General features: G+C 40.8%; 2 protein-coding genes across 2 annotated transcripts in view; one reads left to right on the forward strand and one right to left on the reverse strand.

Moving 5' to 3' along the window:
* The window catches only part of LOC139364474 (zinc finger protein 180-like), a 55,122-nt gene extending 51,526 nt beyond the window's left edge, over positions 1-3,596 (reverse strand). The window contains exon 1 of the mRNA XM_071101259.1: positions 3,225-3,596. Within this exon, the coding sequence (XP_070957360.1) occupies positions 3,225-3,543 (319 nt within the window). The 5' untranslated portion in view covers positions 3,544-3,596. The remainder of the gene's footprint in view (positions 1-3,224) is intronic.
* Positions 3,597-8,789: 5,193 nt separating this feature from the next.
* On the forward strand, positions 8,790-12,609 carry LOC139364510 (zinc finger protein 34-like). The gene is made up of 2 exons (XM_071101299.1): positions 8,790-9,333; positions 11,609-12,609. The coding sequence occupies exons 1-2, from the start codon at positions 8,994-8,996 to the stop codon at positions 11,773-11,775; spliced, it is 507 nt and encodes a 168-aa protein (XP_070957400.1). The 5' UTR covers positions 8,790-8,993; the 3' UTR covers positions 11,776-12,609.
* Positions 12,610-17,550: the final 4,941 nt, after the last annotated feature.

Here is a 17,550-nt window from a genome sequence, read left to right on the forward strand (position 1 = left end):
TCTCTAGGTCATGCCAGTAGGTTACAGTAGGTTGTATCTCTCTAGGTCATGTCAGTTGCCAACAGTAGGTTGTAACTATCTAGGCAGTAGGTTGTATCTCTCTAGGTCATGCCAGTAGCATAAGGTAGGTTGTATCTCTCTAGGTCATGCCAGTAGGCAACAGTAGGTTGTATCCAAGTTGTTGTATCTCTCTAGTTCATGCCAGTAGGTTACAGTAGGTTGCAACTCTCTAGGTCATGCCAGTAGGCTACAGTAGGCTGTATCGCTCTAGGTCATGCCAGTAGGCTACAGTAGGTTGTATCTCTCTAGGTCATGCCAGTAGGCTAAGGTAGGTTTTTCCTCTCTCTAGGTCATGCCAGTAGGTTACAGTAAGTTCTCTCTCTAGTTCATGCCAGTAGGTTACAGTAGGTTGCAACTCTCTAGGTCATGCCAATTAGGCTACAGTAGGCTGTATCGCTCTAGGTCATGCCAGTAGGCTACAGTAGGTTGTATCTCTCCAGGTCATGCCAGTAGCCTACAGTAGGTTACAGTAGGTTGTATCCAAGTGGTTATCTCTATCTAGGTCATGCCAGTAGGCAACAGTAGGTTGTATCCAAGTGGTTGTATCTCTCTAGGTCATGCCAGTAGGTTACAGTAGTTTAAATCTCTCTAGGTCATGCCAGTAGGTTACAGTAGGTTGTATCTCTCTAGGTCATGCCAGTAGGCTACAGTAGGTTGCATCTCTCTAGGTCATGGCAGTAGGTTACAGTAGGTTGTATCTCTCCAGGTCATGCCAGTAGCCTACGGTAGGTTGTATCTCTCTAGGTCATGCCAGTAGCCTACAGTAGGTTACAGTAGGTTGTAACTCTCTAGGTCATGGCAGTAGGTTACAGTAGGTTGTATCCAAGTGGTTCTCTCTCTCTAGGGCATGCCAGTAGGCAACAGTAGGTTGCATCTCTCTAGGTCATGGCAGTAGGTTACAGTAGGTTGTATCCAAGTGGTTCTCTCTCTCTAAGTCATGCAAGTAGGCAACAGTAGGTTGTATCCAAGTGGTTGTATCTCTCTAGGTCATGCCAGTAGGCTCAGGAGTTTAAATTTCTCTAGGTCATGCCAGTAGGTTACAGTAGGTTGTAACACACTAGGTCATACCAGTAGGCTACAGTAGGCTGTATCGCTCTAGATCATGCCAGTAGGCTACAGTAGGTTGTATCTCTCTAGGTCATGCCAGTAGGATACAGTAGGTTCTAACTCTCTTGGTCATGCCAGTGGGCTACAGTAGGTTGTATCTCTCTAGGTCATGCCAGTAGACTACAGTAGGTTGTATCTCTCCAGGTCATGCCAGTAGATTACAGGAGGTTGTATCCAAGTGGTTTTCTCTCTCTAGGTCATGCCAGTAGGCAACAGTAGGTTGTATCCAAGTGGTTGTATCTCTCTAGGTCATGCCAGTAGGTTACAGTAAGTTGTATCTCTCTAGTTCATGCCAGTAGGTAGGTTGCAACTCTCTAGGTCATGCCAGTAGGCTACATTAGGCTGTATCGCTCTAGGTCATGCCAGTAGGCTACAGTAGGTTGTATCTCTCTAGGTCATGCCAGTAGGCTACAGTAGGTTGTAACTCTCTAGGCCATGCCAGTAGGTTACAGTAGTTTAAATCTCTCTAGTTCATGCCAGTAGGCTACAGTAGGTTGTAACTCTCTAGGTCATGCCAGTAGGCTAAGGTAGGTTTTTCCTCTCTCTAGGTTATGCCAGAAGGTTACAGTAGGTTGTATCTCTCCAGGTCATGCCAGTAGCCTACAGTAGGTTACAGTAGGTTGTATCCAAGTGGTTCTCTCTATCTAGGTCATGCCAGTAGGCAACAGTAGGTTGTATCCAAGTGGTTGTATCTCTCTAGGTCATGCCAGTAGGCTACAGTAGTTTAAATCTCTCTAGTTCATGCCAGTAGGTTACAGTAGGTTGTATCTCTCCAGGTCATGCCAGTAGCCTACAGTAGGTTGTATCTCTCTAGGTCATGCCAGTAGCCTACAGTAGGCTACAGTAGGTTGTATCTCTCTAGGTCATGCCAGTAGGCTACAGTAGGTTGTATCTCTCTAGGTCATGGCAGTAGGTTACAGTAGGTTGTATCCAAGTGGTTCTCTCTCTCTAGGTCATGCCAGTAGGCAACAGTAGGTTGCATCACTCTAGGTCAAGGCAGTAGATTACAGTAGGTTGTATCTCTCTCTCTAGGTCGGTTACAGTAGGTTGTATCTATCGGTTACAGTAGGTTGTATCTCTCCAGGTCATGCCAGTAGCCTACAGTAGGTTGTATCTCTCTAGGTCATGCCAGTAGCCAACAGTAGGTTGTATCTTTCTAGGTCAAGCCAGTAGGTTAGGGTAGGTTGTATCGCTCTAGGCCATGCCAGTAGATGACAGTAGGTTGTATCGCTCTAGGCCATGCCAGTAGATGACAGTAGGTTTTATCTCTCTAGGTCATGGCAGTAGGTTCAGTAAGTTATAACTCTAGGGGATGGCATTAGGTTACAGTAGGTTGCATCCAAGTGGTTTTATCTCTCTAGGTCATGCCAGTGGGCTAGTGTCGAATTTGGTCAACAACAAAATTAATGGCTTATTTGCTACGTGAGGTATACTTGATCAAACAGAAGTTTGGTAATTCTTCGGTTGTTTTGTGGACAGGACACGTGAAATACCGACAACTTTGATAAAAACACTATTGGAGTTGTCTCCAGATCGCTATGCATATTCATGCTCATAGTTTAGCATCTCTCTCCATTGAATACAGGCGGTTGACGTCAACAACCCTCATAGATGATAAACAATAGATAATAATAATAATAAGATCTATCATTTCTTTGGATTGGTGGATACGCGGGAGCTAGACAACCCACCGTGCCGCTTTGTGGAAAACGACTCCACTTGTGAGGGAAGAGACATCTTGTCAGTATATCCATAATTGTTGGTGTAGCCAACCCAACTCTCACATGCCACTATTGGGGGGCACGGTGTGTAGTAAAATATCACTACATTAAAATCACTACATGCCATACCCCCCAGTCTGCGGTCAGCAGATAGACCCTTCTCAAATATATATATGTTAAGTCACTTTTTGGAAACGGAACAGAGAAAACAAGGAGTAGCTTGCTCTCTACGTCGTCTGATTCTAGACATATCATCCCAGGGCCCTCCGTTGAAGAGGTATTGACGAGCCAACTCCAGATATCCAAAGTAGAAAACCAATTTAAGGCGGTACTTACTGGTGTTAATCGGATCTCCTATCTCCACCTCTTCATCTTTCAATGTGACAGTAATCTCCCCTTCCATCTTCACTCCAAAAACTGCATCCTCCTCTTCTTTCACAGTAACATTCTCCTCATCTTTCACTCTGAACGCGTCTTCCTCTTCTTTCACTGAAACGTCGTTCTCTTCTTTCACTGTAACAGCCTCACCCTCTACTTCTTGTTTTACTGTGACATCCTCCTCCTCTTTCACAACAATGTTCAGCCCCAGAGCTTCTTTCTCCGTCCAGCAGACCTCCTCTTCTTTAACAGGAGGGGAGATGTTTAGGGAGCTCATGTTCGGGGATGTTAGCTAGCTAGCTATTATCATTAGCGACTAGGCTAGTGCTAACTTAACCAGATAGATACTATAGCTGACTAATACAAAATAACGTAATATTAAATTAAATAGGTTCACACGTAGATACGACAGAAGTGTGTCTAAAACACGGTAGCTAATATACACCAAAAGCGTATAAATAGCTTGAATCTTTCGGCTATGTTGGCTAGACAGCTACCGAGGTGGTTGACGAGCTGTTTCTGAAGAACCGTCCACTAGATTATACGTCACGCTGGCAGCGTCGCCTGAAAGACGCACATCTCCGTCTGCTGACTGGAGGGGAAACGCAGTTGAGGATCATATTTTATTTTCAGACAAAGATTATTTTAAATGGATTTAATTAAATAATACTATTATGTTGAGACATACAAAGACCTGAATGTGTTGATTGATTAGTGCGAATAAAAAAGGTTTACTACCGCACATTTAAGGCAGTTTCATTAAGTCAACCTAAATCTAAATAAGTAACAATACATCATGTAGATGTATATAATGAACAGACTAGGTCCATACTGCTCCTACATGGTGTAACAATACATAATGTAGATGTATATAATGAACAGACTAGGTCTATACTGCTCCTACATGGTGTAACAATACATCATGTAGATAGATGTACACTACCGTACATAAGTTTGGAGTCACTTAGAAATGTCCTTGTTTTTTAAAGAAAATCACATTTTTTTGTCCGTTAAAAATAACATCAGATTGATCAGAAATTCCGTGTTGGCATTGTTTATGTTGTAAATGACTATTGTAGCTGGAAACGGCAGATTTTTTAAATGGAATATCTACATAGGTGTACAGAGGCCCATTATCAGCAACCATCACTCCTGTGTTCCAATGGCACATTGTGTTAGCTAATCGAAGTTTATCATTAGAAAACCATTTTGATTCAAACCCTGCCAGTGTGCCGCCAGGTGGACATTGGGTTTGATTCAGACCCTGTCAGTGTACCAGGTGGACATTGTGTTTGATTCAGACCCTGCCAGTGTACCAGGTGGACATTGGGTTTGATTCAGACCCTGTCAGTGTACCAGGTGGACATTGTGTTTGATTCAGACCCTGCCCGCAGGGCCAGAAATGTATTCCAAGGTCTGTAACTTATAACCACAGAACCACCCCAGACCTTTCATGCATGACTAAAAACACCTAAGTATTCGATTTACTACCATGGTCTAGTATGTCACCGCCTCAATGACACCATTCCCAATGCTGGCTGAGGTACGAGTAAAACATGACATATTATTTCCTAACCGTTCACAATGCTGGCTGAGGTACGAGTAAAACATGACATATTATTTCCTAACCGTTCACAATGCTGGCTGAGGTACGAGTAAAACATGACATATTATTTCCTAACCATTCACAATGCTGGCTGAGGTACGAGTAAAACATGACATATTATTTCCTAACCATTCACAAAAAATCCTTACTCCTTAATCAACTAATCTCTCACTGTTCAACCAGAATAACATGAGTTGTGTCCGGAAATCATTAATTATCATGTTGCTCTCATGAAATGAACAAAATATTTCACAATCATTACCACTGCTGAAATTCACATAGAATACATAGAATAATTACAAGGATCATATTTCTCAGTTGCATTGACCTGCAGACATCAGACACGCCTTTCCCGTATGAACATGTGACTGAAAGTAACCAAATCACATGGATTTATGCTATGATGAAAGCAGGGGAAGCTACTCCATTGTTGATGAAAGCAGGGGAAGCTACTCCAATGTTGATGAAAGCAGGGGAAGCTACTCCATTGTTGATGAAAGCAGGGGAAGCTACTCCATTGTTGATGAAAGCAGGGGAAGCTACTCCATTGTTGAGGAAAGCAGGGGAAGCTACTCCATTGTTGATGAAAGCAGGGGAAGCTACTCCATTGTTGATGAAAGCAGGGGAAGCTACTCCATTGTTGATGAAAGCAGGGGAAGCTACTCCATTGTTGATGAAAGCAGGGGAAGCTACTCCATTGTTGAGGAAAGCAGGGGAAGCTACTCCATTGTTGATGAAAGCAGGGGAAGCTACTCCATTGTTGATGAAAGCAGGGGAAGCTACTCCATTGTTGATGAAAGCAGGGGAAGCTACTCCATTGTTGATGAAAAACAGGGGAAGCTACTCCATTGTTGAGGAAGCTAGAGGCGTCACTACAGACCCTGGTTCAAATCCAGGCTGTTTCACAACAGGCCGTGATTAGGAGTCCCATAGGGCAGCGCACAATTGGCCCAGCATCGTCTGGGTTAGGGTTTGTCCGGGGCAGGCCGTCAACGTAAATAAGAATTTGTTCTTAACTGACATGCCTAGTTAAATAAAGGTTAAATATATTTAAAACATGTAGCTTCATTACACCGTTACACTGGCTGTACTGCCATCCTGTTAGAAGGTAACAGATTATTTTATTACAATGGTTAAATTGGATTTCCATTGTGTTCAACGGTGTTATTTGCCCCCTAGTGGAGCTTTCTGGTACTTAGAAAGACTACGCAAACAGGAAGTAGAGAATTTGTTCTGCACGCATAGAAGCAGCTACAAACAACGCTACGGTGCAGGTCATTCAATGTAGTTATTTCTTGTCACGCTTCAGCCTTGGAAAATATTTGTTTGCAAGTTCGATTCAAGCATTTAGTTAATGATGGTAATCTTGTTATTGATAGAGTTGCTTACATATCAATGTTGGTTGCATTTACTCACAAATTGCAATGCCTTTCATTATCTCGTTAGCTGTATTACTTTGCTCGTGCGTCATGCAAACGAATTGTAAAATATACAATACTGTAGTTTGTTACTGTTTCTAGTGTAATATGCTTTGTTATTCTACATAGATGGTTGTACATTATTAGAGTAATGAAAGGAGCCAATTACCATATGAGTAACAATTAGCTATATGGTTTGGCATCATGCCAGATGCATGGTACCTTAGCACGTGCTTTGTATTTATGCAACTTCAAATGTTTAATGTACAGCTACAGTATGTCGGTGTGAATTGAATACTAAAGTATATTCTTTTCTGTATTTTGCAGTTTCACAACATAAACGTTTTCAATATATTCATTCAAGAAAAGTCACGCCTTGGGAGTTTTATTGAAGACTTAGTTGTTAGCTATCTGTCTAGTTTTGCATGGGAACGCAACTCAAGGGCAGAATAGTGAAAAAACATCATCACAGCGGGCTCAAGCACAAGAATAACTGCACACGGTGGTTATGTTTCTACATTCATCAGCCAACAAAGCCTCTTATCCTAGGGAAGACCAGCAGTCTACGATGCAACAACCAGAGCCAGGTGTTCAACAGAGAGAGATGGAAGAGCCTCTTCAGCACATTGGGACCAAGTCTCAATCTACAAGATCAAGGTCATCAAAACAGTCAAGCAGATCCTCAACGGCGAGTTCTGCAGCCGTCAAAGCACGCGCCAAGTCCCCTATGCTGAGAAAGAAGCTTCTGTTATGAAGCAAAAAGCTGACCTCGAGGCAACTTTATATGTTCTCCAAGTTGAGAGAGCAGCTGCTGCTGCATTGGCTGAAGCTGCAGCCTTTGAAGAAGCTGTAGGATCAGAACGCAGAGAGCTTCGCAAAGAACTAGACACAGGCACACAGCCCTTAAGTCCAGTCCAACGTACATGTGAGTATGTGCAACAACATGCTAGGCCCTACTTTGCTGAACTTCCATTTGAAGTGGAGAAACAAGAGGTTAGTGTTGACCCAGCTACATGCCATAATCAAGAAAGTAGCAAACAACAGAACATGAGCAGAGACTCTCCGTTCAAAATAAATGAACAGCAGCATGGTGAAAATGGAAAGCAAGCCCACTTCCAGTCACACACACAAAACTTCCCTGAGTCACAAGTGGCACCAGACCTCATCAAGTACCTCCTACGACGTGAGATGGTGAGTTCCGGACTCCTGAAGTTTGATGATCGCCCTGAAAATTATTGGGCATGGAAAGCATCCTTTCTCAATGCGACCAGAGACTTGAATTTATCAGCCAGGGAAGAGTTAGATCTAATTACCAAGTGGCTAGGGGCAGAGTCGTCTGAGCAAGCAAACAGAATTAGATCTGTCCATATTTTCAACGCCACAGCAGGACTTAACATGGTCTGGCAACGACTAGAAGAGTGCTATGGTACACCCGAAGTGATCGAGAATGCACTGTTGAAGAAAATTGATGATTTTCCAAAACTGGCTAACAAAGACAATCACAAACAAAGAGAACTAGGTGACATTCTTCTCGAACTGGAGTGCGCTAAAGTAGAAGGGTACCTTCCAGGCCTCGCTTATCTGGACACATCTCGGGGGGTAAACCCTATTGTAGAGAAACTTCCATTCAGTTTACAAGAAAAATGGATAGCACAGGGATCCAAATATAAGAAGGACTATCGGGAAGCATTCCCACCATTCTTGTTCTTCTCGAGATTCATCAGGAACCTCTTATAAAGTGTTGTGGGTTTAGATACAAAACTCTAGATGAGCGCAAATCATATCTCAAAGACAATGGCATTTGTTTCCGATGTTGTGGGTCAACTCAGCACAGAGCTAAAGACTGTAAGGTTTCAATCAAGTGCTCTGAGTGCGACAGTGACAGACATCTTGCTGCTCTGCATCCAGGCCCAGCCCCTTCAAATACAGACACCGCTACAGCAGAGACAGAGCATGGCGGGGAGCAAGGTGACGATGCTCTTCTATCTGTCACCTCAAAGTGTACAGAGATCTGTGGTGAGGCAGTCAATCCAAGATCATGTTCTCTTGGGAGTTTTATTGAAGACTTAGTTGTTAGCTATCTGTCTAGTTTTGTATGGGAACGCAACTCAAGGGCAGAATACTGGCATACAAACTTAGTAGCACAGAGTAGATCATCCATATGACCTTGGGAAATAGTGCATTGTGGGTAGTTTGGAAGATTTCCCGAAATAAGTTAATAAATATGTAATAACGCAAAAACATAACTGTTTGTACTTATAGGTAACCATAGCGTGACTACAACTAGCTTACTAAGTCTTTAACCACACTGTATTGTTACACTGGTGAGTAAAATGCTCACCTACACTTTAACTTGTTGTCTGAAGATAAAATATACATTTTACTCAACTGCGTTACCCACTCCAGCAGATGGAGGTCTGCGACTTTAAAGCATTGCTGCTGGTGTGACGTATTATCTAGTGGACGGAACGCTTCTTTTAACAGCAGCAAGAGTTAAGTCAGTCACCTCGGTCGCTTGCTAGACAAAATAGCCGAACCAATATAGCTCTTTAGACGCTTTAGTGTATATTAGCCACTGTGTTTTAAACCCACTTCTGTCGTCGAGTTAGTTATCCGATTTAATTTCATATTTACGGTGTTGTTATTAGTCAGCTAGCGGGCTGGTTAAGTTAGCATTAGCCTAGCCAGCTAACATCCCAGACCATGCGATCACTAAGCTACTCTTCTGCCCAAGAAGAGGAGGATATCACACTGAAACAAGAAGTAGAGGGCGAGGCCGTTACTGTGAAAGAAGAGGAAGACGCGTTCAGAGTGAAAGAGGAGGAGGATGTTACAGTAAAAAGAGAGGAGGATGCAGTTTATGGAGTGGAAGAGGAGGAGGGAGAGATGACTGTTACATCGAAAAAGGAGGAGGAGGAGGAAGAAGAGGAGGAAACTGGATACCTGGTCCCGGTTTCCCAAACGCATCTTAAGGCATCCAATGGTTCTAACGATGAATTTAACCGTAAGATGGTTTTGAGAAACTGTTCTCTGATTAACACTAGTAAGTACTGTCTTAAAAACAGAGGCACAAACTCTGCAGTTGTTGAGCTGATATTTGGTGTTAAAGCGGAAATCTGCAATTGCTACATCCATATTGTGACTTTTAAATTATTTATTTATAGCCATTGATTCTTGAAGAATATAACACATGCCTCATGAGCTTAGTTCAACTGTTGTAACCCATCAGAACCCAAAATAAGCTTTTTTTACTCTAATGTTTAGAAACATTGTAAATCAACAATGTATAGCCTCAACATGGTTAAAACTATAATGTTGATATCATGGATGGTCAGTCCTTGCAACCATAGGTATGTCTGTCTGTAGTTACATTTCTCCAACCCCATAATCATCTTATTACCAAAACGGTGGTGGAATGACACATTTGTTATTGTTTCAACTGCAGATTGCTGGGTTGTGTGGGTTTTTTAAACAGCAGCAAAATTGCTGCCCAGAGGCTTGGTTTGGTAAACAGCTGAGGGATGGGGGAAGGAGAAGTGTAACCACTCTCAAATTCATAGAGAAAGCTATTGTAGAAACCGTAACCCAACACCTAGCGACCTCGTTAAGAAGTTCAGACATCTTGGCGTAACAGTTGTAAGGTGTTGGCTTGACAGTCGCTGGACCCAAGTTTGACTTCAGCTCAGGGCTACCCCCTGAATTCACTACACTATGAATACAAGGACTGGCCATGCATGAGGTCATAATGATAGTTTAACCAGGTTTCTAGGATATATAGTATATTCTAGAATTCATCCATGATGTCATAATGGTAGTTTAACCAGGTTTCTAGGCTATATTGTATATTCTAGAATGGCCAGTGAAGATTTCCTGTGGGTGTCAAGTTATTAGGGCTGTTGATAAGTCACCATATAATATTCTGCCAATGTATTTTCATGCCATTACATCAATATGCCCAACCAGAAGAGAGAACTCTTCCTGAACCACCTCGTCCTGCTGGCCTTCATAAATTCTGACGTTGCTGGTAATAGGCTACACAAGCATCTTACCATTTATACTGATCTGCATGCCAGTTATGATTTTAATATTCTAATTTTCATGGAACAGTTCAATTCCATTGATAAAGTATCTCAAAATCATTGTCTGTGATTAATCTACATTCTATCTAAATCTAAATGAAATTTATACTATTAATTTATACTAACTTTTATTGCTAACTATGTAAAAAATATCCTACAAATAAAAACATTGCAAATAAATATACTGTAAATCACATGGCCTGTCTACAACAAACTTGAAACATTGTTTAAAATAATTCTGGGCTCTCGGTTTCCCGCGCCAGTGAGTTTGGGACCGACACAGTTGTTGGCTATTTGTGAAAGGGATAAGAAGTAATCAGGTATTTTATGACATTTCCAATGGATCAGCGCATTACATTTTTCCCTTTCGTGCTGAGTGGTTATCAAAAGGGCAGGAGCTGGAAATGTTTTTCAAATACTTTAAAGAACTATTCTCATTTGCAATTGATTTTGATTAGACATTGTATACATGCTGTTTGAGGTTAAGAGAATTTTGCTTTGAGAAGCTCCACAACTCATTAGTGGTGGTGCGTTAAGACAATCAGCAATACTATCAGACATCCCCAAATAGGCACATTTCTAGGCCTATTTGCGCTCCGGCCAGGTAGATAAGTCCTACTTCTATATGCTACAGTAGGTCTATGTTAGGTGAAGTTATGGGTCCTACAGTAGGTATATGTTGTTGTTAGGTGAAGTTTTGTGCCAATTTGGCAAACACTTAGTGTACAAACCCTCATTGTCATGCTGATGGATAAGCTAGCCAAAGAGCATTTTACTGGTTGAAGTGTTTTTTTAAAAGTATAAAGCAGTTGATTTGTGACAATAGCACAAACATCATATTAAGCAGGACATTCAAACGAGCCTTACAATTATAATCCAAAGTAGTGTGAAATGCACTCATAAACAACCTGGAAATGGAGATTACTCCCCTGAGTTTACCCCCATTCACATTCAGAATACATTGCGAAAAACTAAAATCTTTGCTCACCATTTTTGCTCCAGGCAGATATACTACATCCATAACTAGCGTTTTTCTCATTAGCAGGGAGGAGTTTCTACAACCAAATTGAGTGTGCATCGCCCTCGAGCCGCAATTTTAGTAAACACCGAAATTGTCCTATATTGGAGACCAAAAGTCGTCTGGCAAAAATATGACTTCTCTTGCTCATTTGAACTTTTACAGTGGATTTCTGCTGTTGTGGGCCTTTAAACATCTGTCTGACTTTGTTGTTCATGCAGGAGAGAGACGTGACTATCGTAGATCCTCGGGGGAGCTTCAACAACATCATGATGCTGACGAGGCAGAGAAGAGTCTCTCCACAACAGAACACCTCAAGAAAGACCAGCAGAGACCCACAGGGAAGAGAACTCACCACTGCTCTGATTGTGGGAAGAGATTCACCTGATCATCAGGCATTAAAATTCATCAGACAATCCACACAGGACAGAAATCTTTTAGCTGTATTCAATGTGGGAAGAGTTTGACTCAGTCAACTAGCCTGATATCACACCATAGAACACACACAGGAGAGAAATCTTATAGCTGTGCTCAATGTGGGAAGAGTTTTACTACGTCTAGCAAGCGGACTACACACCATATAACACATACAGGAGAGAAATCCCCAGCTGTGGTCAGTGTTACCAGAGATAATCTGATAAAATACCTCTGATCAAACATCAGAAAATACATACATGAAGTAGTTGTTTCATGATATCAATGAATTAATGTCACAATGTAGAATGTTTAAACATTGTACTAGGAGTATTTTAATGTCATAATGTCGATCCGTAATCATTTGCCCCCTGTTCTATTGATTTCAACTTGATAGGGATATTAGCCTCACGGGAAAATCCAGGCTCTGAGTTGAATTAGTTACTATTTATGTGATTTGACAAAAAGTGACTAACAAAAAAAAAGATGTCTTGAATCAAAATGTAGCAATCTGTTTTTTACAAATTCTCCTCTAACCAGTGATGTACATATTATTCACAGATTACGTGTGGGTTTTGAGCTGTTAGTTTTAACAGGATGTGCAACCTCATCTCCCTCCTCTCGCACAAATGATTTTTGCGATGAGTTATGACAAATAAGTGTTGCATTCCTTTGTTTAGCGACCCCTACATTTACAGTGCCTTGCGAAAGTATTCAGCCCCCTTGAACTTTGCGACCTTTTGCCACATTTCAGGCTTCAAACATAAAGATATAAAACTGTATTTTTTTTGTGAAGAATCAACAACAAGTGGGACACAATCATGAAGTGGAACGACATTTATTGGATATTTCAAACTTTTTTAACAAATCAAAAACTGAAAAATTGGGCGTGCAAAATTATTCAGCCCCTTTACTTTCAGTGCAGCAAACTCTCTCCAGAAGTTCAGTGAGGATCTCTGAATGATCCAATGTTGACCTAAATTACTAATGATGATAAATACAATCCACCTGTGTGTAATCAAGTCTCCGTATAAATGCACCTGCACTGTGATAGTCTCAGAGGTCCGTTAAAAGCGCAGAGAGCATCATGAAGAACAAGGAACACACCAGGCAGGTCCGAGATACTGTTGTGAAGAAGTTTAAAGCCGGATTTGGATACAAAAAGATTTCCCAAGCTTTAAACATCCCAAGGAGCACTGTGCAAGCGATAATATTGAAATGGAAGGAGTATCAGACCACTGCAAATCTACCAAGACCTGGCCGTCCCTCTAAACTTTCAGCTCATACAAGGAGAAGACTGATCAGAGATGCAGCCAAGAGGCCCATGATCACTCTGGATGAACTGCAGAGATCTACAGCTGAGGTGGGAGACTCTGTCCATAGGACAACAATCAGTCGTATATTGCACAAATCTGGCCTTTATGGAAGAGTGGCAAGAAGAAAGCCATTTCTTAAAGATATCCATAAAAAGTGTCGTTTAAAGTTTGCCACAAGCCACCTGGAAGACACACCAAACATGTGGAAGAAGGTGCTCTGGTCAGATGAAACCAAAATTGAACTTTTTGGCAACAATGCAAAACGTTATGTTTGGCGTAAAAGCAACACAGCTGAACACACACCATCCCCACTGTCAAACATGGGGGTGGCAGCATCATGGTTTGGGCCTGCTTTTCTTCAGCAGGGACAGGGAAGATGGTGGGAAGATGGATGGAGCCAATTACAGGACCATTCTGGAAGAAAACCTGATGGAGTCTGCAAAAGACCTGAGACTGGGACGGAGATTTGTCTTCCAACAAGACAATGATCCAAAACATAAAGCAAAATCTACAATGGAATGGTTCAAAAATAAACATATCTAGGTGTTAGAATGGCCAAGTCAAAGTCCAGACCTGAATCCAATCGAGAATCTGTGGAAAGAACTGAAAACTGCTGTTCACAAATGCTCTCCATCCAACCTCACTGAGCTCGAGCTGTTTTGCAAGGAGGAATGGGAAAAAATGTCTCTCAATGTGCAAAACTGATAGAGACATACCCCAAGCGACTTACAGCTGTAATCGCAGCAAAAGGTGGCGCTACAAAGTATTAACTTAAGGGGGCTGAATAATTTTGCACGCCCAATTTTTCAGTTTTTGATTTGTTAAAAAAGTTTGAAATATCCAATAAATGTCGTTCCACTTCATGATTGTGTCCCACTTGTTGTTGATTCTTCACAAAAAAAATACAGTTTTATATCTTTATGTTTGAAGCCTGAAATGTGGCAAAAGGTCGCAAAGTTCAAGGGGGCCGAATACTTTCGCAAGGCACTGTAAATGCATCACTCCAAAATGTATCTGACTGTCTTCTGCAGGTTGTCCTCTAACCAGTGAGGTAAAATATATCTCCCATTTCCATGTGTTTTTTTAGTTGTGTTAGTTTCAACAGTACGTACAACCTGATTTCAACCCTAATTGATATATTGCTACTTGTCAAAACAAGTGTTTTTGGTGCTTGTGCAGTTTATAAGATGCTTGTTTAAAAAATACAAGTAATATGATTATTGTGGCAGATGTTTGTGTGTAAATAAACATAACATGTGCTAGGTTTTCAATTTATCCCAAACTGATTCTGCATATTGGTTATTGATTTGGACACGTTAAAACTGTGTTTTGACATTGGGCTATCCCACCTAGCAAAATGTAATTGAAAAGCAGTTGAAAATAACACTATGCAATCAAATATTCCATATTTACATTTCATGTAACATTTAGTAATGATAATTATTTATGCAACCAAATGACACATTTTTGGTAGAATTTATATTGACATTGTTGCCCTGCTTTTAGAATATCAGGGTTCATTCTCAGATGTGCCAACCCAAATGTACTAGAGCATGACATTGGGGACTGGGCCCCGATCCAACAACATGCCTATCGAGGGAACCCTGATAAGAGAGAGAAGCTCCGCAGTGAGGTTGAAAGTTACTACGGATATTGCAGGAGTTTCCTCTTGATATCAAACATGTCCGTGCTAAGGACAACTTGGTTGCTGATTGTCTCAAGGGTGGGCAGTCAAAAAGTTTTGTGTTTAGCCAGTGAGTTGCCATGGATCACAGTTTATTTTGACTGCATGTTTTTCCGTATTGGAGATTAGTTTTGTTTTTGCTCGTTCCCAGTATGAGAGGAGTTGCTATTGTAACAGCATAGCTTCTGTCCCTCTCCTCACCCCTACCTGGGCTCGAACCATAGACCCACTGCACACATCGACAACAGCCACCCTCGAGGCATCGTTACCCATCGCTCCACAAAAGCCGCGACCTTTGGAGAGCAGCTTCAAGGTCTCAGAGCGAGTGACGTCACCGATTGAAACACTGTTAGCGCGCACCCCGCTAACTAGCTAGCCACTTCACATTGGTTACACTATATTTTTTGAATGAACCTTTTTCCATAAAGTTAGTGAACCAAGGTGGCTGACTAGCTGTTGATATTGAAGAAGCGTTCCGTGCGCAAGATTATACGTCAGTGGCAGAATCACCTGAAAGACGCACATCGCCATCTGCTGACTGGAGTTGGTATCGCAGTTGAGAAAATACTTTCATACAAAAAGCTAAAAAGCAACTGCCCCTAAAAACCAACGACTCCCTTTGAAAATGGGCTATGTTGCATCAAACATTTATTGACGTGTAAAAATGTACTAAGTGTAGCTAAATAGAATAACTTTGGTCATAACCACTCAGCACGTAACGACCAAGGACGTCGAATTATTGGCGATATCAGGTCTGTCTGTTGTGGCCGCTATTTCGCCCCAAAATAGTCATCCCAAATTGGGCTGTGTAAATGTCTCTCGGACAAGGTGACTTTGATCAATATACACACTAAAAGGTATAGGTTCCTGGAGTGTCCTGTAGGGCTTATTCAAATTGAAACTGGGGGAACCCCTAAAAGTTATTTGAAGAACCCCTTATCATGGTTCCACTAAGAACCTTTTGTGGTTAATTTTTTTTAAACTCCCTGTCCACCCTCCATTACAAAAACATATTTTAATAATAACAATATTGACCATATTGATTTAAATAATTCATTGTTTATTTAGTGGCACCACAAAGGTGAATTAATATTTACAAATAAAATGACCAAACACATTTACTTTGTATAGTGCTTTTCATGACATTTCAAAAAAATAAAAATTATGTACAATAAACCAACATACATTAAAAATGAATCATAGGTAAACTAACATTATTGTAGACTTGATGCTAAATGCAGATTTTTCAGCTTTAATGTGTATATCATATCCACTTAGTTTTGTTAGGAAGTTTGTCATCTTTATGACCGGCCCTGGTAACTTCACCCCAACTTCTCTTCTCCCCAGAACACAGTAATTTAACAACAGAAGTGTTTTTCTGAAATTTTTGGGAAATTTAAGGGAAAATACAAATACAGTCTTAGCAGAGCCCCAAGTCCCATGGGGATGTTTCCCCCCATCATAGGTCAGCGGGATTTCACTCTCATATCCGTTCCCTGGACTTGGTTCATTTCTGAGAAGATCTGAAAAGATCACTTGCACACATTTGTATGCTAATAGATTTCAGTTTGTATTGACTGCTATGTAGGTTAAATGTACACTTCAAATGCAGGTACAGATATGCAACAACATATCTGTACCTTCTTCTTGATCCAAATTGCATTGTGTTCATGTTCTGTCCTATAAGAATTTCAAAGGAAGAGAAAATGTGTCAAAGAATAGTCTTACAAGCATTTAAATATATATGTATATATATTCAATAAATATTTAAAGATAAATGGCATCGACATATAATTGAATGTAAAATAGAAGAACATATTGGAGAAAGCATTAGCCAATACAGTACTGCCATACAGTAACAGTACTGCCATACAGGCCTAATATCACATTTCAAGATATCTTTGTACACAAATCGTTCAATATTTTATCAGGTTGACTTGAAAGATTATACGCAACATTTTGCTGCGTGGCAATACTGTGTTTGGATTCTGAAGGGCATTTATACAAAGGAGGTAGTCGAGACACTGTATTAATACCATCCTTTGAATCCCATCTGCAGCTACCATCTAAGATATTAATTTCCCTCCACAGGGGGGCGGACATGTAACGTTTCCAAAATGGGAAAGTATTGTACATGTAACGTTTCCAAAATGGAATAGTATTGTACATGTAACGTTATGCCCCCTTGTGAGTTAATAGTATTGCATGCTGTAGCAGGCTATATAAAGAGGAAGGCCTCCATTGACGATTCAGTTCGTTGTAACATCTCGTCTGGACAGGTCACCGTCCTTTGTTAGTTAGTTAGTTAGTTAACGTTAACTAGTTAATTATCACAAAAGTGAGAACTGCTCTAGATTGGAAACTTACGTTAATGAGTGTAAAGCCATGTTGGCTTTATGGAAACGATATACAATATATGGGAAAGAATATAGTTCAGGGAAATAATCCAAACCTAGTTGTGCCTAGTTAGGACATAACGTTATCTAGCTAGATAACGGTACTGTACTGTAGCTCATACAACGCCGACGGTCAAACCCGGCTTTCTAATATTTACGGTAATTAGCTATAGTAACGTTATGGAAGATATTCACAGAAAACCATCATTGTCTTCGTTATTCATTAATAGTATGTTATATTATTATATATAAATTATTTCGAGACATATTCAGAGCCAAACATCAACCCAAACTTAACATTTTTAACTTGTTGTCGCATCCAAACTTGTCACCATCGTTTTCAGTTGTAATTG

Source organism: Oncorhynchus clarkii, chromosome 13 (assembly GCF_045791955.1).
Source record: "Oncorhynchus clarkii lewisi isolate Uvic-CL-2024 chromosome 13, UVic_Ocla_1.0, whole genome shotgun sequence".
Lineage (NCBI taxonomy): Eukaryota > Metazoa > Chordata > Actinopteri > Salmoniformes > Salmonidae > Oncorhynchus > Oncorhynchus clarkii.

Bases quoted from the DNA above. Each gene is read 5' to 3' on its own strand.
- LOC139364510 (XM_071101299.1), top strand. From the start codon at position 8,994: ATGCGATCACTAAGCTACTCTTCTGCCCAAGAAGAGGAGGATATCACA. The intron at 9,334-11,608 runs GTAAGTACTGTC...TTGTTCATGCAG, and splicing joins CTGTTCTCTGATTAACACTA to GAGAGAGACGTGACTATCGT.